Source organism: Apostichopus japonicus, chromosome 16 (genome assembly GCF_037975245.1).
Source record: "Apostichopus japonicus isolate 1M-3 chromosome 16, ASM3797524v1, whole genome shotgun sequence".
NCBI lineage: Eukaryota > Metazoa > Echinodermata > Holothuroidea > Aspidochirotida > Stichopodidae > Apostichopus > Apostichopus japonicus.
In genome coordinates this window covers 1,733,768-1,759,720 of record NC_092576.1, presented here as the reverse complement: position 1 = coordinate 1,759,720, position 25,953 = coordinate 1,733,768, and the positions used below count along the sequence as shown (strand labels likewise).

General features: G+C 37.5%; 1 protein-coding gene across 2 annotated transcripts; it reads right to left on the bottom strand.

The window, feature by feature from the left end:
• Positions 1–3,160: 3,160 nt before the first annotated feature.
• On the bottom strand, positions 3,161–25,246 carry LOC139983183 (uncharacterized). 2 transcript variants are annotated; one of them, XM_071996568.1, is made up of 3 exons: positions 25,014–25,246; positions 20,375–20,679; positions 3,161–5,322 (listed from the first exon to the last, which is right to left on the bottom strand). In XM_071996568.1, the coding sequence occupies exons 1-3, from the start codon at positions 25,169–25,171 to the stop codon at positions 5,288–5,290; spliced, it is 498 nt and encodes a 165-aa protein (XP_071852669.1). In that variant the 5' UTR covers positions 25,172–25,246; the 3' UTR covers positions 3,161–5,287. The 2 variants fall into 2 exon arrangements, with proteins under 2 accessions (XP_071852669.1, XP_071852668.1); XM_071996567.1 differs by lacking the exons at positions 20,375–20,679; positions 25,014–25,246 and adding an exon at positions 14,334–15,248 and having other exon boundaries at positions 3,167–5,322.
• Positions 25,247–25,953: the final 707 nt, after the last annotated feature.

Sequence of the window (25,953 nt, the reverse complement as noted above, 5' to 3'; positions counted from 1 at the left end):
CTTGCGTTACGTAGACCTAACGTTAAAGTCATACGATAAGTTAATATAATAGGCTAGGTTCTGTTTGTCATAGTCAACTCATAATTGTCAACGAATCTGTGTTACCTACATACAAGTAAAATTAAACGGAATTGCCTACGGACTGATGGAGGTCTTTGGTCTAGGCCTTTTATGTAACCTAGTGCATTCTATTCCTTTTGGGCGTTAACCGTAACTTCGTATACCCTGCGAGTCACTTTTTTAAGTAGTAGTAGTAGCATACTAGTAGGATATACTGAGGCTATTTCAAGGCAATGCATTTTTAATAGGCCGTGGCTATTCTTACGACTAGTCGTAACAATCATTTATAAACTATTCTTACAACAAAGGCGAATTCAAGCGCAGTAAAGTAAATAAAGCTACTGCGCATGTAGTAGGGGTAACCCTAACTTTAACCCTAAACCCCAATCCTAACCCTAACCGGAAATTATTGTTACTCCTGGTCGTAAAAAATAGTACTCCTGTCATAAAAATAGCAACTGCGCATGCGTAATCGGAAATTATTCTTACGAACAGTCGTAAGAATAGCCACTTTGTTTTTAATAGCATCGGGCATGGGCCTATAGTTACGCTGGTACTATGCTTACTAAGGGATAAACATATATTCATGTAATGCAATATATAATTATCACTTATTGCCATTTTAGCTGGTAAGTTGTAGCAAGTAGGCCGAAGTTGATGTGGATCGGTGATACTTTTAGACCTAGGCCCAACTATAATTTAGCGATATTATGGAAGTGATCTAGCTGTTATAGTTCATAGCCATCTACACAATTGCATACAATGGGAGTGAGCATTGTTTTAACATGATGCATTGGTTGTAAAAGTTGCCTACATTGTCTGATGAAAGTTTAATGCAAGTTCCTGTTTTGACAAGGAATCACTATAGGCCATCTGGCTTTCTAGGCAACCACAACTGATTAAATTGTGTGCATTTTCTTTAGGAATGTCAATGTTTTTTGAGGGGTACATGTAAATAACTGCTTATGCTCCAAGAATGTTTTAACACAACTTCATTTTGATGGGAATTTTCTTTTCTTTTCTTTGTTACTTAGGTAGCATCAACTTGGAATTCTATTTGCAAAAGATTTCAGAAAGACCTCAGCAATATGTGTTACTTCTTGGAGGAAGCAAAATACATCCTCAGCAGTCATTTGTGATCATCGAGAGATATGCGCTACCCGAGAGGACATTTATGAAGCCATTGATGTTGCTTCAAATGATTCTACGCGTTAAATCTGAATTATACCAAATTGCAAGTTTCGGTGCCTGGGAATTTTTCCAAAAAGTTGTCAACCAGTTGCCTGGTGGTGTGAAGTGCAACCAGATTCGAGATTTTTATGCTTACCGTGCCAACAAAAACGACAAAGAAACTGCAGTTTAGCAGTTGTCATAGACAGCACTCCACGTTTCCTCATCTCACGGATCAGAATGTATGTAAAGTTGTTGCTTATTTGGAATTGTCTTTGGGAAGAGTTGTTTCTTTGTGTTTAATTTGGAATACCAAGGGCACGAGCCAACAACAAAGACAAAGTAACTGCAGTGTAGCAGTCATCAGAGACAGCACTCTACGTTTTCTCATCCCACGGATCAGCATATTTCTAAAGTTGTTGCCTATTTGAAATTGACTTTGGGAAGAGTTGTTTCTTGTGTTTAATCTGGAATACCAAAAGGCATTTGCCAACAACAAATACATAGTCACTGTAGTGTAGCAGTCATCATACACAGCACTCCATGTTTTTTCATCCCATGGATCAGAATTTCTCTAAAGTTGTTGCGTATTTGAAATTGACTTTGGGAAGAATTGTTTCTTTGTGTTTAATCTGGAATACCAAAAGGCATGCGCAAACAATAAAGACCAAGTAACTGAACTGTAGCAATTGAAAATGTTGGCACTTTTAAGTTGACTTCATTCCACAAGACAGTACTTTTATAGCCTAAATTGTTTATTTTACATTTAATGGGATATAATATATGGACCTCTGGAATAGGAAGGTAGTAGGGTTCTTAATTGCTGAAAGTCGCACATTCTGAATTGTTTGTATTGTCATTGCTTTTTGCTCTCTCTTAAATGTACCTCTCTGCTGTGAGCGATTCAAACATGCATCCATATATTGTTTACCTAATTACTAGGTAATAATTAACCTAAAACCTGTATAAAATATTTACTAAATGGGTGCTATGTAAACTTCTCTGGCAAAATTTTACATAACAGTGTTGTATTTGCGTTACATAATAAACATGTAAAACTGTACAAACCAGCAGTTAAGTAACTTTTACTTAAATGTTTAAGTGTTCTTATTTCACATGAAAATTAAGTATAATTTTACTTAACCTGTGTATCACGTTTTTTGAGTGTAAGTGTTATATTTATGGGATTTGGGGTTTGCAATTTCACCTGCAATTGTCAATTGAACATCAGTAAGGTGTTGGCTATATTCAACATGCAAAAAGTGTAAGAATAGCCAGACATGTGGTGTTACTACAGCTCTCCCATCAACTGAGTAATAAACACCTTTGAAGAGATAAATTTAGGGGACTGGGTGTGACAATGACACCTGCAAGTGTTGATAAATTCAACACCAGCGAGGTGTTAGATTTTCAACACTCGGAAAGTGTAAAATTAGCAAGGAGGGTGTTGTCCCTGTACGAGCTAGGCTGAAGTGTTTGATATAACACTTATCGATTACTTTTCAACACTTCATTTTTTTGAGTGTATGAGTAGCTCGATAAACGCAGATAGATGCCTAAGTCGTTATGGGAAGTCCAGAGACGAACTAATGATTTTATAAAGTAGGGTCTATGCCCTGGGCCATTGAAGCTAATTCCAATGTAGTGGGGTAATAAGTACTGCCCCAGAAAGAATAAAACACGGTGCATGTGGAGGCATATTTAGACTATGAACGATGTCTATATAAGTAGCTATAATCGCAAGGTTGTGCTAATAAATACTTTTTGCGAAATTAAAAAAGGGAGGACAAAGAGGTGAGTGATCATAATCGTCCCCAATTGAATGTAAAATCCCCAACTGAACCATGGTCCCCTCCCCCACTAACTTGTGCACCCCACTGGTCTATATAGATCAAGTGTATAAACATTGAAAAGATAAAGCCCGCAAACGATAGCAAAAATAATGTTCATTTACATATTGTACCACAGCACATGGCATTTAAAAGCTAACCGTCAAATTATCTATTTTGGGGGGTTTCATTTTATTTAATTATGTTGCTAAGTTAAAGTCTAAATTTGCCTCACAATGCATCATCTGACATCATCCCCAGGCTTGGGAAGACCTTATCAGGCCCTCTCTACATAAGAATCGGGCTAAACGACTCAAGGACTAAACCTATGCACGTCAATATAACCTCACATGTTGTGACACTTGCTACTAGCAAAAACTAATAGACATGCTAAGTTGAGACTACAAAAAATATAACAGGACAGAATTCAGTATTTATTTACAAGTTTGTAATATATTACATTATATTAATTTCCTCCTCCCTACTTTTGTGTTCACAAGCTTGCCATAAACTTACAGGCTTCACATTGATATAATCAGAGAGAATCTACATTTCGTTTATCTGGCAACACTAAATAAAAAGTTCTCTAAACATAAGAAGAGAATGGAATGACGATTATTTGAGCAAATCTCATACAATTTTGCAGCTCGCTTGTTTTAATAATTTTGAGCATATTATGCCATGTTTTTAAGTTGTTTTTTTTTGTCTGCCTTGTGTTATTGTCAAAGAAAAAGTTGATGGTATAACTGGTTTGCCATTGAGAAATGCAACCCTCAGTTCCATAGAGTTAAGCTTCTGTTCCGCTCAAAGTTGGAAGATTGAAAACTACAACTGTTATTGTCGCATCAGTGAAATCTGTATCGGTATTACCTGAACTTGACTGAGTACTTCTTTACTTGCTTAACTTCAATGAATATTTATCGATTTTCTTGGAATGAATGAGCAACAGTCGTGTTCAATACTAAAACTTATACCTCTAGCTGTCGGAAATAAAAATCAATACTTTGAGTGGCTCTGCAACACTTGTTTGTCAAAATGAATTGTAATCTTAATATTCTCGGGACAAACATGATATAAATGTTTACGGTCCTACTTTCAATTGTGTTTTTGAAGTCTCTTAAGGTTTAACAAAAGTCTGTCAATGTTCAACATTTCTTGAATCATTTTAATTCTCACTAAATTGTTATCATGTTATAGCTTTTAATTTCGCAAATCCCTTCGGGCAAAAATCTTCTCCTCGTTTTGAAAAATTTCCATCCCCTTATCGTATAGCAACATATCGAATTCTAAGGCCTTCATAACTTGTGGGTTTCTCATCAACGTATCTCTTAATTCTGATTTGTTGGAAGAATGATCATTAACCTGGCTTAAATCTGTTTTGTATCGTCCTTCGTTAGTTTTCCGATCGCATTTATCCTCAAACGGTATGTTGTAGATGTATGTAAGCATTTTTAAAGATGAACTGAAATATTCAGTCATCCCAATAAATGCAAACCAGTTTTCCAAGTTAACAGATATGTAGTCGAACAAAACTGTAAGTTCAGCAGAGGTCAGAACATTTGCAAAATATTGTCTCTGTCGGAACCAGCATTGGCTTACATTGGTCACATTTGTCACATTGGTTTGAAACTCTTTTAAAATATACTGATCACTGGTGCTAACCTTTTTTAAAGGCCAATCTTTTAAACAAAATACAGGCTGGATAAGAAGTTGATAAAAGAAATAACTACCCTGGTATATCGCCCATTCTTCCAGAGTAAAGTTACCCACCCTAGTAGGGCCACAGAGTTGGTCCCTGGGGTTACGATGGCAATAGAAATATGAGGATATTACTCGTTCGATTGGATCTCTCATGAATGTAAAATATGAACATTTTCGGTTATCTGTAAAATAATCACACATTCCAAACGAATAGCCACCTATGAAATATTTCATTTGCTTGTATTTTCTGCCTTCACGTGTTCGTAAGTGAAGCTCCATTCTTCCAGGAGCATGTACTAGAAACGGCTCTGGTCCATCGATGATCCCTTTACGCTGCATACTCCTCATGCAAGTTTTGACTGTGGTTCCAGCTGCTTTGTTATGGTGAACAAATACAACGACGCCATTCGAGTAATCCCGTAGTGTAAGACCGCCTGGTTTTCCTTTGGTGAAGAAGTTTGGAAGTGGTGTTCCTGAAGGACCGTAATGTTGGACAAGAAACGTTCGACGTTCGTCGGACACCTCGACTATGTCACTTGGTGAGGTGGTAGAGGAACCGATCCTGAAAAGAGAACAATTATACTCATTTTGTACTACCAGGTGTACATGTGAATGGCCAAAAGGAGGGGGAGGGGTGGAGTGGTGTGTGTTTAAATGTAACTTAATATGGGTTACAATGCTACGAAAGCACATTCGTGCCATCGACAATGTTTGGCCCATTAGAAATAATGTTGGTCCAGTTTTGGTCAAAGAAACAAATAGAGAACAAATCAGTATGTTGTAACTTGTTTTTCAAATCCTTCGATATAAATGTCAAAACGTTCTATTTAGGTTTCATAACAGTTTATGAATCTGACGTAGAAGATTATTGTATAAGCAGTAACAGATAATTTAATTTGATTTTAAAAGACTAGTTAATCAGAGAGAACAGATCAATTTCATATATCGTAACAGAAAATTAATCTGCCATATCAGTTTAGTCATTCTGTACTAGCATATTGGTAAACCTGTTGTAACAGAATATTTAATCTGTCATAACAGATTATTTAATCTGTCATAACAGATTAGTTCATCTTTCATAACAGATAAGTTAATCTGTCGACCATCTATTGTATTGTCGTAACAGATTAGTTAATCTGCCGCAAGAGATTAGTAGATCTGTCTTAACATATTAGTATATTTGTGGTAACATATAAGTTTATCTGCTGTGAAAGATTATTTTACTGTCGAAGCAGTGCATTAGTTTTGAATCGATAGTTGAAGAGCAGGATACAAAACTAGCACTTTCTTATCGATGTAGTACGTACATACCAAATATTTTGCTTTAAATAGCTTATGTCCACTAAACAATTTGGTAAATATACATTCCTCCAGCGTTAATGTATGATTTGACGTCAATGTTTTCAATATTTTGACCAAGGGGAGCAAGAAGCATATAGAAAGGCTTTGGCTGTTTGTCACGTTAAGCATTGCGCAATACGTATACCACGATTCTATGATATAAACTTTCATATAAAAACATTCCGTTCGCTTGGGGGGGGGGGGGGGGTTAGGATCATGTTCCAACAGGCCCTATGTTTTATGCACATATCTATTGATCAGCTCAGTTACCATCTTTACACAGTCCAGCACCCGTGGCTATTTATTGACTATTTTCATTCCGTGCTCAACTTTATTGACAGCAATTGCATCAACATGTTGATTACCATCATACTACTACACTACTATTGATAAGCCCAACATAGGTATATAGCTACGTATTGTACTGAAGGCTGGGACACGTAAGTACCTTCTAATAGCGTATATATGTAACTCAAACGATGCGGAATTCATCGCCTTGACCAACTGCTACCTTTATAGACCAAATCTTTTGAACAATAGGTAACTTACCATGTGTTGAAGTGGCATTCTTTATATTTTCAGTGATTGGAACTACTGTTTAACCCCATGATGGTAACCGCATTTGTTCGGCAAACTCGCCGTACGGTCGTATGTTAGAATACCAGCCTCTGTGTGATATAGTGAACATCTCTTGTACACTTCGCAGTTACGTACCTTGTGTGTAGAGTGTGCGTATTGTAGAAATTAGGTCGCCATAGTCAGCACAATCATAAGAAAAACTTATTTTTCGCAGAATATTGCTTTTTAGTTTACAAGATATAAATCATATGTTTGACAGAGAGCAATCGTAACACATCTTAAAGCATTTCAATACTTATGTAATTAAACAAACACGAAACGAAAAACTAATAACCTGGTCACGTGATCTTTGTTGACAATTGTTGCATATCCATTAGCTATTTAATGATCATGACCTATCACTTGATTTTCGTATGAAAGAACAGTCAAGTCCGATAAAACTATACTGAACCAATCGGCACCGCTTTAGCAAGCTTACAAAATATTCAATCTAAAACCGTTTTCCAGAAGCAACCATATTCGCTTTGATCAAGTAAGAGCGTTGTGAGTAAACGAGAACCAACATGGACTTTCGAGGGTTTGAGGATAATTTCCACTGAAAACAAATGTTATGTACGGTTTATTTTCAAACACTCAGTCCGACACGAAACTGAACGAAGGTTGATGTATTTAACGTTGCTGGATATATTACTCTTCCAATTAACATAAACTGGGCGCCCAAATGTAATTAATAGAGGAGAGAGTCGATTACCACAGAAATCACACCTTGAACCACGTACTTAAGGAACCCGCCGGATAGCATACGGAAAATGCGACTTTTCCAATGTCCCGGCTCTTGAAAGCGGGGTTGGGCAGTATCATGTTTCTGACTTCGCTTCCCAAGTAGACATGCACTCTGTTACGTATTTGGATGCCTCATCTGGATTTTAGGTTCAAACACCGTGTTGACACACTCAACTATTCGAATTGACAATTTAGACTTGTGATATCCCACTCATAACAGCACACTGTTCTAGATTTCATGAGGATTTAGATGTAATTTTGTGGGAATTTAAAGAAATTTTTAATATTCTCCTGATGGCCATGCATGTTTGTTATTAATCATCTTACAAACTTGAAGATGTTGCAGTTTGGTTATAGTCTTCTAATTCTTCCCAGTCTGCATGGTGGTTTCTCCCTTCTTTATATATATATTGAAACAGGTTTAACAAATAATGAATAATTTCTTACGGCAGATTAAATACTCTGTCAGATTATTTAATGTTTATCTTACAGTTCCTTATACCAACATGCAGGTAGGCACCTTGTACGTACCTCTTCCACCGGGAAGCGGACTCGATACGACAATAACTATGTGTTCACAATAGTTTATATGCGATCAAGTCATGTGGTAAAGCCATTGTCGACAGCTTAGGAGGCTACTTTGGCGGGAATGTTTGATGTTGACTCTCACTGTCTAAAGTATATGGGGCCTACATTTCGCAAAACGATACAACAAGGTATCATATCAACACACAAGGTTACAAGGTTATGCCAGTAGCAACAGTACAGGGTGTGTTGAAAACCTTGGATAAAATCTTAAACTCACAATACCATATTACACGCTTTCACTACAACCCGTAATTGAACAATGAGTAAAGACACCTTCCCTGGTATAGCCTAACCTCAGTAACCTGGTATATAATTGTTGCACAGTGATGCATGAAGTTTTAAAGTTTGGCCGTAGACAGAAACTTTCAGACCTGATAAGACAGAGTTGATTATACCTTTAGATTGCAAACATTAAGGCGTTAAATGAAGGTTGAAAAAAGCAGACCCCTATATTGGTGCGAAGCAAGAAATGACGAAAGGTCACTAAATAAGGTGACAAAGTAATACACAGTTCAAAATAATTGTTGGATACAGTAGCCTAACCTGCGACATTTACCCACAACTTGACAATTAATCTAGAAACCTTGCGTATGATAGCTATATGATGTAGCATGGCAGAAGGGAAATCACGAGAAAAAGTAGCCTATTAAGAAAACTGAAGAAAAATTCTTCAACTTATTATGACCTCTATATACCTATCATACTATGTAGTAAGTTTTGTATGTACATCGTTACAAATATTTTACCTATACACTCTGTAAGCAGTTGAGCAAAAGAAAAAGTTCAGTACACTTATGTTTGGTAAAATGTGTGCAATTATTTTACAAACCTTCCGATTTTCATGAGTAAAAGTTCGCTGTATGGGCTACGTACAATCAATATTCGCGAATTGCTCAATTGTTATTGAGACGAGTATTAGCCTATCAACAAGATCATGATATAGGCTAGACTCGGCCTAGGTTTGGATATGGTTATCGCGTGTAGATGACGCATAGGCTAAGCATTACGGTATATGCAGGTATATGTGGTTTATATAAACCTATACAACTATATGGCGAACAATGCAGGGCGTGACGTGAACATAAGTTTGACCAGGCCTATATACTGTCGTTTACAGTATATGTCAGTATATATATGGAGCGAGTGAACACATACGCCGGCTAGTCACTCTACTTATAGTTTCTCTACGTAAGGCTATATGGACTTCCGGAGTAGATATATGTCTAGTTTGAAGCCTGATATATGTTAATTTATGCATACCTTAATTTGAATGGTATGGTTTGTGTTATGTAACGTCTACCAAGGTTTCTTGGAGAACACGTTCTTGTTAAAAGCTCACAATACATTACGTTAACCGTTTAGACGGATCATTTGCGTTATACTGTTTTGTGAAGTATTCCTATAAGTTTGTTAGGTTGTCCCGGGACCGACACAACAACTGGCGACGAGGATGGGATGGTCGGAAATAAAACCTAAGTTCTAAAAAGAGTTCTTACCGGGAGAAGGAGAAACTATGGCTTCCAGCATGTTAAAAGTGGAGATTTATGATCCTGATGTGGAAATTTGGGAATCATACGAGGAACGTTTGATACTGTTTTTCCAAGCAAATGAAGTAGAGGATGATAAAAAGAAAGTGGCGATACTTTTATCTTCAATGGGAGCAAAAGGCTATGGACTTTTGAAAAATCTTGTATCGCCAGACAAGCCATCATCGAAGAAGTTTGACGAAATTTGTGGGACTTTGAGGGAATACTACAATCCCAAACCCCCAGTTTTATTGGAGAGATTCCGATTTTACAACTACAACCAGAGCTCGTCAACTACAATTGCAGAGTTTTTAGCCGAACTAAAGAGAATGACTAGCACGTGTAATTTCGGAAGTTTCCTGAAGGATGCACTGCGTGACCGGTTCGTTTGCGGGATTTACGACAACAATATCCAAAAAAGGCTCTTGTCGGAAGACGATTCACTAAAGCTGGATAATGCCGTGAAAATTTCCATGAGTATGGAGTCCGCCGCCAAAAACGCAGCTATTATCAAGGAAGGGTCTGCCAGCGTTCATCACGTGGCATCTAAGCCAACGAGTCATCGAGTGTTCTGTTCGTGCTGCGGTAAACCAGGACATTTTAAAAAGGACTGTCATTATAAGGACTATAAGTGTAATGTTTGTGATTGTGTTGGACATTTAAAGGCTGTTTGCAGGCGAAATTCAGATGTAAGTAAACCACGTGATAAGGAACGTAATTCTAAGCATAGGTCAAGTAAAAAGAGTAAACATAGTTCGAGAATTAAGGAAGTAAATCAAACCCCTGAATATGATTCTAGTAGTAGTGGTGAAGAGAGTGGTGACGAAGACGTCACAGTTTACTATGTAAAGTTACTTGCGTCAAGCAAACCAATTGAAGTTCAAGTTGAAATTGAAAACCAAAAGATAACTATGGAATTAGATACGGGGGCTGGTGTTTCCCTAATTCCAAACGATATGTTTGTTAAGGCACTGTCGCCTAAGGTCGACATTAAACCTACGAAGGTTGTTTTGAAAACATTTACAGGAGAGAAGATACCTGTAAAAGGAAAATGTAGCGTTAAAGTTAAGTATAATGGAATCGAAAAAGCATTGCCATTGTTTGTCATTGAAGGGAATGGTCCCGCCCTTTTGGGTCGTAATTGGTTGGAACACTTGCCTTTAAATTGGCAAGAAATCAATCGTGTGTATTTGTCACCAAAAGACAAAGTCAATGAGATATTGTCTGGTAGTAACGTACTTAATAAGAAATTGGGTACAGTCAAAGGCATCCAAGCGAAACTTAGGATAAAACCTGATGCAACACCTAAATTTTACAAACCAAGGCCCATGCCTCTAGCTATCAAGGATAAGGTTTTAGAAGAGCTAAATAGACTAGTGAAGGAGGGTGTGCTAGAAAAAGTTGATTTTTCTGATTGGGCCGCCCCAATTGTCCCAGTGAGAAAAGGGGATGGTAATATCCGGGTTTGCGGGGACTACAAGGTCACAATTAACCCAGCAATGCACCAACAAGAATATCCTTTGCCCCGTCCCGACGAGTTATTTGCACAGCTGCAGGGTGGTCAAAAGTTCTCAAAACTAGACTTGTCAAATGCATACTTGCAAATAGTTTTAGATCCCGATTCCAGAAAATATGTTACGATCAACACCCATTTAGGTCTTTTTCAGTATACAAGACTACCGTTTGGAGTAAGCTCCGCCCCTGCAATTTTTCAACAATGCATGGACCAAATTTTGGGTGGGTTAAATGGGGTGGGTTGCTATCTAGACGATATTATCGTCACTGGTAAAACTGACGAAGAACATTTAAGGAACTTGGGTCAGGTAGTCAAGAAACTCGACGAGGTTGGTTTGAGACTTAAGGAATCAAAGTGTTCATTTTTCCAGGACTCGATCGAGTATCTTGGTTTTATTGTAGATGCTAAGGGCATTCACCCATCTCCTGCAAAAGTTGAGGCTGTTGTTAATGCCCCTGCTCCACAAAATAAGCAGGAACTGCAATCACTCATAGGGCTTATAAATTATTATCGTAAATTCATGCCAAATTTATCATCTGTTATGGCCCCAATGACGTCAGCTTTGCAATGTGACAAAAACTTTATATGGTCTAGCGATTGTCAACAAGCATTTGAGGAGATTAAAGAAATTCTCACTTCCTCAAAAGTGCTCGTGTACTTTGACCCCTCTAAGGAGATTACGCTTTCAGTTGATGCATCACCGTATGGTATTGGTGCAGTGATCTCACATTCAACTCCGGAAGGAGAGAAACCAATTGCATATGCTTCCAGAAAATTAACGAAAACTGAGCAAAATTATTCTCAAATCGAAAGGGAGGCCCTAGCAATTGTTTATGGTGTGCGCATTTTCCACCAATATCTTTGTGGGAAGCGGTTCACTTTGTTTACCGATCATAAGCCTTTGAAGTTTCTGTTTGGTCCTAACAAAGGCATCCCTGTGTTAGCCGCATCTAGATTGCAACGTTGGGCTATTCTTCTGAGTGGTTATGAATATGATATTCAGTACCGTACATCCAAACAGAATGCAAATGTCGATTTCTTCTCTAGATTGCCAAATTCGAGCGCGCATACTAGTGACAAACTTAAAACAGTTGATCAGTTTACTGTATTGTGGACGAATGAAGCAAATGATTTGAATCAGGCGCAAATTCAATCTTTACCTGTCAGCGCAAAAGAAATTGCAACAGCTACGAGTAGTGATCCTATTTTATCGAGGGTTAGACATTTTGTTCTGTATGGTTGGCCGGGAGAAAACTTAAACAAAGAAATGACGCCCTATTTTAGTAAACAAAATGAACTCTCCGTCGAAGGCAATTGTCTTTTATGGGGAATTCGTGTGATCATTCCTTCGAGTTACCGAGATCGCATTCTAAGCGAATTGCACGCCAGTCATCCCGGTATGGTAAGGATGAAGTCACTTGCTAGGATGCATGTATATTGGCCAGGTCTAGATTTGCAGATTGAGCAGCTTGTTGAATCGTGTAATGCATGTCAATCAGTTCAATCTGTTCTCCCAAAGGTTGATGTAAATCCTTGGAAATGGCCCACCGCACCATGGCAACGTATTCACGTTGACTTTGCGGGTCCATTCCTCGGTCATATGTATTTGATAGTCGTAGACGCTCATTCAAAGTGGCCAGAGGTCATCCTAATGAAATCCACAACTGCTAATAAAACTATCAATGAATTGAGGACGATATTTGCACGCTACGGCTTGCCAAAAGAGCTGGTATCAGATAATGGCCCCCAATTTATTGCTGAAGAGTTTAACGTCTTTTGCAAGCAAAATGGCATTCGCCATATTAGAAGTGCTGTCAAACACCCAGCATCTAATGGCGAAGCAGAGCGCTTTGTTCGTACGTTTAAACAGGCAATGAAAAAATGTAAATTCGAGAGTGGCAACGTTCAAATTAAAATCGATCGATTTCTGTTGTCTTATAGAACCACACCTCACGCTTTAATCAAAGAAACGCCTGCCAAACTATTCTTTAAGCGAGAATTGCCAACTAGACTATCAGCTCTAAAACCAAATTTGAAGTTTTCAGTGTCACAGAAACAGAACTCAAATACTGAAAAGCCTATTAGATCTGTTTCCGTAGGAGATATGGTCATGGTTTTGGATTTTAGATCATCGTCTGATAAATGGGTTGAAGGCATCATTTTTAAAGTATTGGGTCCTGTAACATATTTGGTTAGAGTTGATGATCATGTATGGAAAAGACATATTAATCAAATCAGATCAAGATCATGTAAGCCTTATAGTCGTAAAATGCACACATTTAACGATTTAAAGCCTTTGCCAAGTATTGTGGATTTAGATATTCCTGTTGACTCTGACGAGATCAGTAAACCGAAATCAACTGGTGTTGATGACGTCACTCGTGGTTTAAAGAGAAATAGTTCTCCCGTTTCTGAGGTAGAATCGCAGGAACAGAATTTGAAATCGCCAGTTGTTGTTTCGGTCCCAGACGTGGCAAAAGCTTCAAATCCAGTAACACCTAATTTGAGACGGTCGTCACGTACTCGTAAACAATTTGTTCCATTTAGTATTTCATCGTGAGTAATTTTATAAGTCTAGAATAAGAAAGTTTAAAGGAAACGTTTTATTTTGAAAAGTTGTTGAGTGTCATATAATTAATAATTTCGTAAAACAAGTATTGCGAATAATGATATATTTTTGATTTTATTCTTAATTAGAAGAAAGGGAGGAATGTTGGATAGTTACTTAGCGCCACCAAATAATCTGTTTACGATATAGTTTGATATATGTTAATTTATGCATACCTTAATTTGAATGGTATGGTTTGTGTTATGTAACGTCTACCAAGGTTTCTTGGAGAACACGTTCTTGTTAAAAGCTCACAATACATTACGTTAACCGTTTAGACGGATCATTTGCGTTATACTGTTTTGTGAAGTATTCCTATAAGTTTGTTAGGTTGTCCCGGGACCGACACAACAATAGCGAGCAACATTTTTTATCAAATCGAACCAATCGAAAATTTTGCAGGGATGTGCTACTGATTCCTAGCACTTCCGCACACACTATACAACCTATAACTATGATCCCTCCAGATCCCATAGGATTTTGTTTTCAGCTAGCAAAATAATAATTGAAGGAACAAATCAATTTTGTTATCAAATTTGCACATGTATATGGATACCATATTTCGTCTACCATGTTTGAATATTCTGTTTTTAATGATAGCGTTGAAGTATGATATACTAACTTGTACTTACTCTGTTCCTTGCCGAGGAGCTATTTGCCGCCAGTTTGATTTTTGCAGCTTGGTCGCGACACTTATCCAAGAATGATGACTTGAAAAACACCACAATATCATTAACAAAGTAACACTCAAAACCGAGTATATGAAACGAGAATGCCCGTAACCCATCATCTTGTAAAACCATTAACAGACTAGTTCCGAGTTAAAGCTGCAACATAGACATTATTGTTACGTTCACTTTTTCATTATTTTTTGGGGGCACAAAAAACGTCATCGCGTGAAGTTTGAATTCGGTCAACCATAACATTTGCTTAAGAGCCAAATAACTGTCATGCTCGAGTGAAAGCTTTATTCTACAGTGTGGTATAACTGTCAGCGAGTAAGATATAGTAAACAGTCTTAACATATATCTCCAGATATATTATGGACTCTACAGGGACATGATATAGTTCGTACTTGAAGAAGCGGGTAAAGAATACTTTCTGATATGAGGACCTGTAGAAACGCACTTTTTAGAAAGAAGTGACCCCATTACGTCACACGCTGGTGAGAGGCACTCGACCATAACATGTACAAGCCTAAGGGGGAACCTCAAACTGCGTTCCCTTTTCGGAATTAACCTGTGACAGTAAAGTTCACACCAAAAGTTCAATGGGTTCTTCACATCAAGAGACCCAAGTCTATCAGAATCAAAACATCACAGCTAAAACGGAAATACGAGCAGAAAACGATCCCTAGAGAATAGAAAAGCACACAAACACACGCAAAACAAATGAAGCAACAACCACATCTAAACATCAACAGGGTAGGTGGTTATGGACTGTTCGTAGTAGTGATAAAACCATTGTGTGTCACTACTATTCCCGATTACGAGGAAATGCATTGACAGAGACGGTGTCCCACAGCGTGTTTGTAATCTTCGAATTGTAATTTCCAGGCACTTTTGATGTCTGTCAAATAAGTCTTTGTTAGATTAATTATAAATGAAGTCCTCACTGGGCATGGCCGCAGATCCTGGTGCGGACAGCGGGACGCGTCCCCACCAACTTTTTCAGTGGTGGGGACATGATATACCGTGTCCCCACCAATTTGACTTGACCAAATGCTGCATTTTAATTCCCCTGTATTAAACTTTGGCGCAGTTTGATGCAGAATTTTGTGAAAATGACATGCAGCAGTTCTCATTTATTATATTTATCCACAGTTTTTAAATATTGGACGGAAATCGCATTTGCGGCAGTCTATAATTGTTTACTGGATAGGATCCCAAACCCATCGTATATACAAAAGTCTAATTGGATTATTTGTCCCCTGATTTTTTTGATTTGCAGACGCCCATATATTTCTCCAAACTAAATTTCTGAGCAATGATATCTAAAATTTAAGGAGGTTTGTGAACATCATTTATTTATTTATTTTACAAATATTCTATAGTGCCTTATCCAATCAGAAATTGCTCTTAAAGGCGCTTTACAGTCTGTAAAACACAAACAAACATGATATACAAATATATAAATCGATCATGTAAGGTATAAAAGGGGGTAGAAAATTTGTTATATACCATCTGACAATAAATTGTATAATAAAAACTGCAAATGGGAAATCGAAAATTATACAAACAAATTCTTAAAATTTAAAATATATAAATAAGTGTAAAATTTAAATTTTAAAAGCGCTATAAATGCAAAATGATGCGTTGTAATAATATGTGACAATATAAATAGTATAGAAAGCACGGTTAATGGAATGCAGATCTAAATAGAAAGGTTTTGATTAGTTATTTTAAATTCATCTATATTTTTGGCACACTTAGCTTCCTCCGATAACCTGTTCCATATTGTCGCAGATGAGTAATCGAAACGCCTGTTTCCGTATGTAGAAATTTAATTTAATTTAATGACAGGTTTGGTAAGTAAGGACTTGGATTCTGAGCGTAGAGATCGAGTAGGCTTGTACTTATGTATTAATTCAGAGAGGTAGATAGGGGCTAAACCATTAAGTGACTTATATGTATATAACAGAATCTTATAATTGAACCTGCAATGAATAGGCAACCAATGTAAGTCACGTAATACAGGTGTAATATGCTCGTGTCTACGAGTGCGACTTACAAGCCGCGCAGCGCGATTCTGAACTCGCTGAAGGCGATCGGTCAGCTTGTGAGGCAGGCCATATAGCAGGGCATTGCAGTAATCCAGTTTTGATGTCACAAGGGCATGGATTAAAGTCTTACACGCATCATCTGAGATATACCTTCTAATTTTGCCAATATTTCGGATCTGCCAATAACAGGACTTACAGATAGAGTCAACTTGATTATCCATGGTAAGATTGTGATCAAGATATATACCTAAATTCTTTACTTTAGGAGCTGAACGTATGGTGTTAGGTCCCATATTTATATACAAGTCTTGAATAGCATGACCCTGAAATTTTGGTGAAAATACAATGAACTCAGTTTTGTCCTGATTAAGTTCAAACAATTAACCCGCATCCAACTGTCTATATCTGAAAGGCATGCTTGGAGCTTTAATGATACATCATTCCAGGACTCAAGGGCACCAAAATTCAAAAACAATTGCGTATCATCAGCATAACAGTGATGGTTGATGTTATGGCGCTGAATTATTTCTCCAACTGCACGGGTAAACATACAATATATCAAAGGACCAAGTACAGATCCATGTGGTACCCCAAACCTTAGCTATTTCTCATCAGATATAACATTATCAATTTGTATACATTGCACTCTGTCCCTAAAATAGGACTTAAACCATTTTAATGAGTTTGACGCAATTCCAAAAGTATGTTGGAAACGATTAAATAAGATATCATGATCACTAAGATCGAAGGCTGCCGATAGGTCCAAAATGACCATCATTGTTTGGGGCCTCTTGTCAAGAGCTGCAGCAATATCGTTATGTACTCTTAGTAAAGCTGACTCAGTTGAATGGTACTGGCGATATGCAGATTGGATATTAACATGCAAAGCATTGGCATATCAGTGATGTTGAAGGCGTATTGCAACAACTTTTTCTACGAGTTTGGATATAAAAGATAAATTTGATATAGGTCGGTAGTTTTTAAACACTTCTTTATTCATACCAGGCTTTTTGAGCAGTGGTTTAACAATAGAACGCTTAAATCAAGACGGCACCTTTGATTCAATGAGTGATTGGTTTATGATGGCGGTTATAATTAGCAGGGGTGCATCGATACATTGCTTCAATAGCCAGGTATGTATAGGATCCAAACTGCAGGACTTTGTTGGGGAGCTTTTAATTAGCTTCCGTACCTCTTCTTCGGTGGCAGGAGAGAAAGATTCTAGAGGACAACCACCAAAAATTCTATCGTCTGCCATTATGTCCACACTGGGCGTGGCATCACAAGTATCATATTCCTCACGAATAGCTGCTACCTTGTTTATAAAGAAATCACCAAACTGATTAGCAAGATTTTCATTAGGTCTTGGAAGTGTTATTTTCGACGATCTGGGAGGTATATTTGCCAACAAATTTCATGTACGTTTCGCGCAAACCCATGGTCGCGCTCCGTTTAGATAGTATCAGAGAACAGACACGCGTCCCCACCATTTTCCAAGACTGATCTGCGCCCATGTCACTGGGGTTATTAAAAGGATCGAAACGGCCAGATGCTACCCACATAAGTCGTTTGTCATTAAGTCAAGATTCGTCCTTGTCAAGCTTGTATTCATGATGCATGGACTGGTGGAATCGGGAGGGGGTGGGGGGACGGGGGGATGAAAGAGTTAAATGGGGAGGAGATCAAGTCCAATAGTAGCATTGAAAAGATAAAGCTCGCAAAAGATAGCAAAAATAATGTTCATTAACATAATGTACCACACAACATAAAATTGAACAGCTATCTATTTTGGTGGGTGTCACAAAATTCGACGGACTCTTGACATCTTTCTTCAAAGTTTCTAATAAAAGTGGAAATTTTGCTGTAGCGTAATCACACGTGGATCGAGGCTGTGTCAGGTTGTTCAAAATATTAGTTATCACAAATCTGCGTTGAGACTTAATTATGTTGCTAATTTATAGTCTAAATATGCCTCACAATTCATCATCTGACATCATTCCCAGGGTTGGGGAGACCTTATCAGACCCTCTCTACATAAGAATCGGGCTAAACGACTCAATGACTACACATATTCCTTCATAAAATCATAAATCCACCTCTTTTCTCTAAAAGTTGATGCCCCGACATTAATATGTCATATGAATTGAGAATTTGCCCCGTCCCCCAGATATGAAGTCTTTTTCACGTCAATATAACCTTACATGTTGTGACACTTGCTCTTAACGGGACTATATAGTGACACGAAACTACTAGCTAAGCTAAGTTGAGACTACAAAAAATATAACAGGACAGAATTCAGTATTTATTTACAAGTTTGTAATATCAATTTTATTTCCTCTTTGCCTACTTTAGTGTTCACAAGCTTGCAATATAAACTTACAGGCTTGAAATTCACATTAATATAATCAGAGAGAATCTAGCATTTCGTTTATCTGGCAACACTAAATAAAAAGCTCGCCAAACATAAGAAGAGACTGAAATGGAATGACGATTATTTGAGCAAATCTCATAAAATTTTGCAGCTCGCTTGTTTTTCAAAATTGTGAGCAATATTATACCATGTTTTTAAGGGGTTGGTTTTTTCTGCCATGTGTTATTGTGAAAGACAAAGTTGGTGGTATAACTGGTATGCCATTGAGAAATGCAACCGTCATGTCCATAGAATTAAGCTTCTGTTCCGCTCAAAGTTGGAAGATTGAAAACTACAACTGTTATTGTCGCATCAGTGAAATCAGTATCGGTATTACTTGAAGTTGACAGAGTATTTCTTTACTTGTTTAACTTCAGTTTCAACAATGCATACAGCCATGTATTGGAAGTATAACATCCTAAGGTATAAGAACGTGCAAAATTCCAAGAAGAATTTTAGAAGCCGTATAAGAATATAATACCTCGATGAATATGAAAGTATTGGAATTTATCGGAAATATTTACATGTATTTGAGTATTTTTTAGAATGAATTAGCAACAGTTGAATTCAGTACTATAACTAATACCTCTAGCTGTCGGAATTAAGAATTAATACTTTGAGGGACTCTGCAGCACTCGTTTATATTTTATATTATCGGGACATATACGTTCTATAAATGTTTACGCTCTTAAGTTCAATGGAAGAGTGTCAATGTACAACATTTCTTGAATCATTTTTAATTCTCACTAAATTGTTATCAAGTAATCGCATTTAATTTCTCAAACCCCTTCGGGCAAAAACCTTCTCCTCGTTTTGAAAAATTTCCATCCCCTTATCGTATAACAACATATCAAATTCTAAGGCCTTCATAACTTGTGGGTTTCCCATCAACGTATCTCTTAATTCTGATTTGTTGTAAGAATGATCATTAACCTGGCTTAAATCTGTTTTGTATCGTCCTTCGTTAGTTTTCCGATCGCATTTATCCTCAAACGGTATGTTGTAGATGTGTGTAAGCATTTTCAAAGATGAACTGAAATATTCAGTCATCCCAATAAATGCAAACCAGTTTTCCAAGTTAGCAGATATGTAGTCGAACAAAACTGTTAGTTCAGCAGAGGTCAGAACATTTGCAAAATATTGTCTCTGTCGGAACCAGCATTGTCTTACATTGGTCACATTTGTCACATTGGTTTGAAACTCTTTTAAAATATACTGATCACTGGTGCTAACCTTTTTTAAAGGCCAATCTTTTGAACAAAATACAGGCTGGATAAGAAGTTGATAAAAGAAATAACTACCCTGGTATATCGCCCATTCTTCCAAGGTAAAGTTATCCACCCTAGTAGGGCCACAAAGTTGGTCCCCGCGGTTACGATGGCAATAGTACTACTATAGTACTACTGAGGATATAACTCGTTCGATTGGATCTCTCATGAATGTAAAATATGAACATTTTCGGTTATCTGTAAAATAATCACACATTCCAAACGAATAGCCACCCATAAAATATTTCATTTGCTTGTATTTTCTGCCCTTACGTGCTCGTAAGTGAAGCTCCATTCTTCCAGGAGCATGTACTAGAAACGGTTCTGGTCCATCGATGATCCCTGTACGCTGCATTCTCCTCATGCAAGATTTGATCGTGGTTCCAGCTGCTTTGTTATGGTGAACAAATACAACGACGCCATTCGAGTAATCCCGTAGTGTAAGACCTCCTGGTTTTCCTTTGGTGAAGAAGTTTGGGAGTGGTGTTCCTGAAGGACCGTAATGTTGGACAAGTAACGTTCGACGTTCGTCGGACACCTCGACTATGTCACTTGGTGAGGTGGTAGAGGAACCGATCCTGAAAAGAGAACAATTAAACTCATTTTGTACTACCAGGTGTACATGTGAATGGGCAAAAAGGAGGGAGAGGGGTGGTGTGTGTTTAAATGTAACTTAATATGGGTTACAATGCTACGAAAGCCCATTAGTGCCATCGACAATGTTTGGCCCATTGGAAATAATGTTGGTTCAGTTTTGGTCAAAGAAACAAATAGAGAACAAATCAGTATGTTGTAACTTGTTTTTCAAATCCGTCGATATAAATGTCATAACGTACTATTAAGCTTTCATAACAGTTTATGAATCTGACGTAGAAGATCATTGCATAAGCAGTAACAGATAATTTAATTTGATTTTAAGAGATTGGTTAATCAGAGATAACAGATCAATTTCATATATCGTAACAGATTAATTAATCTGCCATATCGGTTTAGTCATTCTGTCCTAGCATATTGGCAAACCTGTTGTAACAGATTATTTAATCTGTCATAACATATAAGTTAATCTTTCAAAACATATAAGTTAATCTGTCATAACAGATTTGTTAATCTGTCGAACCATCTATTGTATTGTCGTAACAGATTAGTTAATCTGCCGCAAGAGATTAGTAGATCTGTCTTTATATATTAGTATACTTGTGGTAACATATTAGTTTATCTGCTGTGAAAGATTATTTTACTGTCGAAGCAGTGCATTAGTTTTGAATCGATAGTTGAAGAGCAGGATACAAAACCAGCACTTTCTTATCGATGTAGTACGTACATACCAAATATTTGCTTTATAGCTTATGTCCACTGAACAATTTGGTACATATACATTCCTCCAGCGTTAATGTATGATTTGACGTTAATGTTTTCAATATTTTGACCAAGGGGAGCAAGAAGCATATAGAAAGGCTCTGGCTGTTTGTCACTTTAAACATTGCGCAATACGTATACCACGATTCTATGATGTAAACTCGTTCATATAAACACATTCCGTTCGCTTGGGGTGGGGGGGGGGGGGTAATGATCATTTTTCAACAGGCCCTATATATGGTTTATGCACATATCTATTGATCAGCTCAGTTACCATCTTTACACAGTCCAGCACCCGTGGCTATTGATTAACTATTTTCATTTCGTGCTCAACTTTATTGACAACAATCGCATCAACATGTTGACCACCATCCTACTACTACAATACTAATAAGCCTAACATAGGTATATAGCTACGTATTGTACTGATAGGCTAGGATACGTTAGTACCTTCTAATATATATATGACTCAAACGATGCGGAATTCATCACCTTGACCAACTGCTACCTTTATAGACCAAATCTGTTGAACAATAGGTAACTTACCATGTGTTGAAGTGGCATTCTTTATATTTTTCAGTGATTGGAACTACTGTTAAATCCCATGATGGTAACCGCATTTGTTCGGCAAACTCGCCGTACGGTCGTATATTAGAATACCAGCCTATGTGTGTTTTAGTGAACACTTCTTGTACACTTCGCAGGAACGTACCTTGTGTGTAGAGAGTGTGTATTGTAATTAGGTCGCCATAGTCAGCATAATCATAAGAAAAACTAATTTTTTCGCAGAATATTGCTTTCTAGTTTACAAGATATTAATCATATGTTTGACGGAAAGCAATCGTAACAAATCTTAAAGCATTTCAATACTTATGTAATTAAACAAACACGAAACGAAAAACTAATAACCTGGTCACGTGATCCTTGTTGATCAACTGTTGCATATCCATTAGCTATTTAATGGTGATCTGTCACTTGATTTTCGTATGAAAGAACAGTCAAGTCCGATAAAACTATACTGAACCAATCGGCACCGCTTTAGCAAGCTTACAAAATATTCAATCTAAAACCGTTTTCCAGAAGCAACCATATTCGCTTTGATCAAGTAAGAGCGTTGTGAGTAAACGAGAACCAACATGGACTTTCGAGGGTTTGAGGATAATTTCCACTGAAAACAAATGTTATGTACGGTTTATTTTCAAACACTCAGTCCGACACGAAACTGAACGAAAGTTGATGTATTTAACGTTGCTGGACACATTAGTCTTCCAATTAACATAAACTGGGCACCCAATGTAATTATTGGAGGAGAAAGTCGATTACCACAGAAATCACACATTGAGCCAATTACTTAAGGGGCCCCGCCGGATAGCATACGGAATATGCAACTTTTCCAAATGTCCCGGCTCTTGAAAGTGGGGTTGGGCAGTATCATGTTTTTGACCTCGCTTTCCAAGTAGACATGCACTCTGTTACGTATTTTGATGCCTCATCTGGATTTTAGGTTCAAACACCGTGTTGACACATTCAACTATTCGAATTGACAATTTAGACTTGTGATATCCCACTCATAACAGCACATTGTCCTGGATTTCATGAGGATTTAGATGTAATTTTGTGGGAATTTAAAGAAATTTTTAATATTCTCCTGATGGCCATGCATGTTTGTTATTAATCATCTTACAAACTTGAAGATGTTGCAGTTTGGTTATAGTCTTCTAATTCTTCCCAGCCTGGTGGTTTCTCCTTTGTTTATATATATAATTTGAAACAAGTTTACTAAATAATGAATAATTTCTTACGGCAGATTAAATACTCTGTCAGATTATTTAATATTTATCTTACAGTTCTTTATACCAACATGCAGGTATAGGTACATTGTACGTACCTCTTCCACCGGGAAGCGGACTCGATACGACAATAACTATGTGTTCACAATAGCTGTATATGCGATCAAGTCATGTGGTAAAGCCATTGTCGACAGCTTAGGAGGCTACTTTGGCGGGAATGTTTGATGTTGACTCTCACTGTCTAAAGTATATGGGGCCTACATTTCGATACAACAAGGTATCATATCAACACACAAGGTTACAAGGTTATGCCAGTAGCAACAGTACAGGGTGTGTTGAAAACCTTGGATAAAGATCTTAAACTCACAATACCAGATTATACGCTTACACTACAACCCGTAATTGAACAATGAGTAAAGACACCTTCCCTGGTATAGCCTAACCTGCTATATAATTGTTGCACAGTGATGCGTGAAGTGTAACGCTAGGCAATAACCAGAAACTGTCAGACTCGATAAGACAGAGCTGATTATATCTTTAGATTGCAAACATTAAGGCGTTAAATAAAGGTGAGAAAAGCAGTTCTCTATATGGGTGCGAAGCAAGAAATGACGAAGGGTCTTTCAATTAGGTGAAAAAGTAATACACGGTTCAAAATAATTGTTGGATACAGTAGCCTAACCTGAAGATTGCGACATAAACCCACAACTTGACAATTAATCTAGAAACCTTGCGTATGATAGCTATATGATGTATCATGGCAGAAGGGAAATCATGAGAAAAGTAGCCTATTAAGAAAACTGAAGAAAAATTCTTCAACTTATTATGACCTCTATATACCTATCATACTATCTAGTAAGTTTTGTATGTAAATTGATACAAATATTTTACTTATTACACTCTGTAAGCAGTTGAGCAAAAGAAAAAGTTCAGTACACATATGTTAGGTAAAATGTGTGCAATTATTTTACAAAACTTTCGATTTTCATGAGTAAAAGTTCGCTGTATGGGCTAAGTACAATCAAGATTCGCGAATTGCTCAATTGTTTAGGAAGACGAGTATTTAGCCTATCAACAAGATCATGATATAGGCTAAACTCCGCGTAGGTTTGGATATGGTTATCGCGTGTAGATGACGCATAGGCTAAGCATTACGGTATATGCAGGTATATGTGGTTTATATAATCCTATACAACTATATGGCGAACAATGCAGGGCGTGACGTGAACATAAGTTTGACCAGGCCTATATACTGTCGTTTACAGTATATGTCAGTATATATATGGAGCGAGTGAACACATACGCCGGCTAGTCACTCTACTTATAGTTTCTCTACATAAGGCTATATGGACTTCCGGAGTAGATATATGTCTAGTTTGAAGCCTGATAGCGAGCAACATTTTTATCATTAAAACGTTTTTCTTTTTGTATTTTGAGTGGAACATATTACTCTGTCATGGGAATAACACCTGATAATAGTGCAGAAGTATATGCATGCACATTTTGGTGCAAATCGAACCAATCGAAAATCTTGCAGGATGTGCTACTGATTCCTAGCACTTCCGCACACACTATACAACCTATAACTATGATCCCTCCAGATCCCGTAGGATTTTGTTTTCAGCTAGCAAAATAATAATTGAAGGAACAAATCAATTTTGTTATCAAATTTGCACATGTATATGGATACCATATTTCGTCTACCATGTTTGAATATTCTGTTTTTAATGATAGCGTTCAAGTATGATATACTAACTTGTACTTACTCTGTTCCTTGCCGAGGAGCTATTTGCCGCCAGTTTGATTTTTGCAGCTTGGTCGCGACACTTATCCAAGAATGATGACCTGAAAAACACCACAATATCATGAACGAAGTAACACTCAAAACCGAGTATATGAAACGAGAGTTCCCGTAACCCATCATCTTGTAAAACCATTAACAGACTAGTTCCGAGTTAAAGCTGCAACAGAGACATTATTGTTACCTTCACTTTTTCATTATTTTTTTTTTTGGGGGGGGGGGAACCAAAAACGTCATCGCGTGCAGTTTGAATTCGGTCAACCATAACGTTTGCTTAAGAGCCAAATAACTGTCATGCGCGAGTGGAAGCTTTATTCTGCAGTGTGGTATAACTGTCAGCGAGTAAGATATAGTAAACAGTCTTAACCAAGGGCGGCGGAAGCACTTTTAATCTGGGGGAACCGACGTTAAAGGGCACTTTGCAGAAAATCGAAAGCCTGATATTTAGTACCCTATATAACTCTTAATGTATTATCTTATTTGCGTATACACATCATTCCTTAACCCCCCCTCAATGAAAAAATACATACTAGCACTGCAATATCCAATGTGCAAATTGGGAAACAAGGAACAAGTTTTCTTTTGAGACAAAATGAGGTGCAATCATGCTAATTGTTAAAGCAGGAATCTGCCGAATTAGAGTTTATTTCTTGTTAAAGAGCTTAACAATTTTTCCATTCGAAATAGCTTTGAGTTTGACCCACAGAAATTCATTAAAAGTCAAGGGCGTAGCCAGGATTTGCAAAGTTGTATAGGCACGACTATCTGAGCGGAGCGCCACCATGCGTACTAGAAAATTTTTGGTTTTACAAACCCCCCCCCCCCGATGGCCGGAAACGGCCCTTCCCTAGTGTTCATTCTGGTTCCCTGGCCTCTTGCTAACTTGAGACACCTCATTCAATATC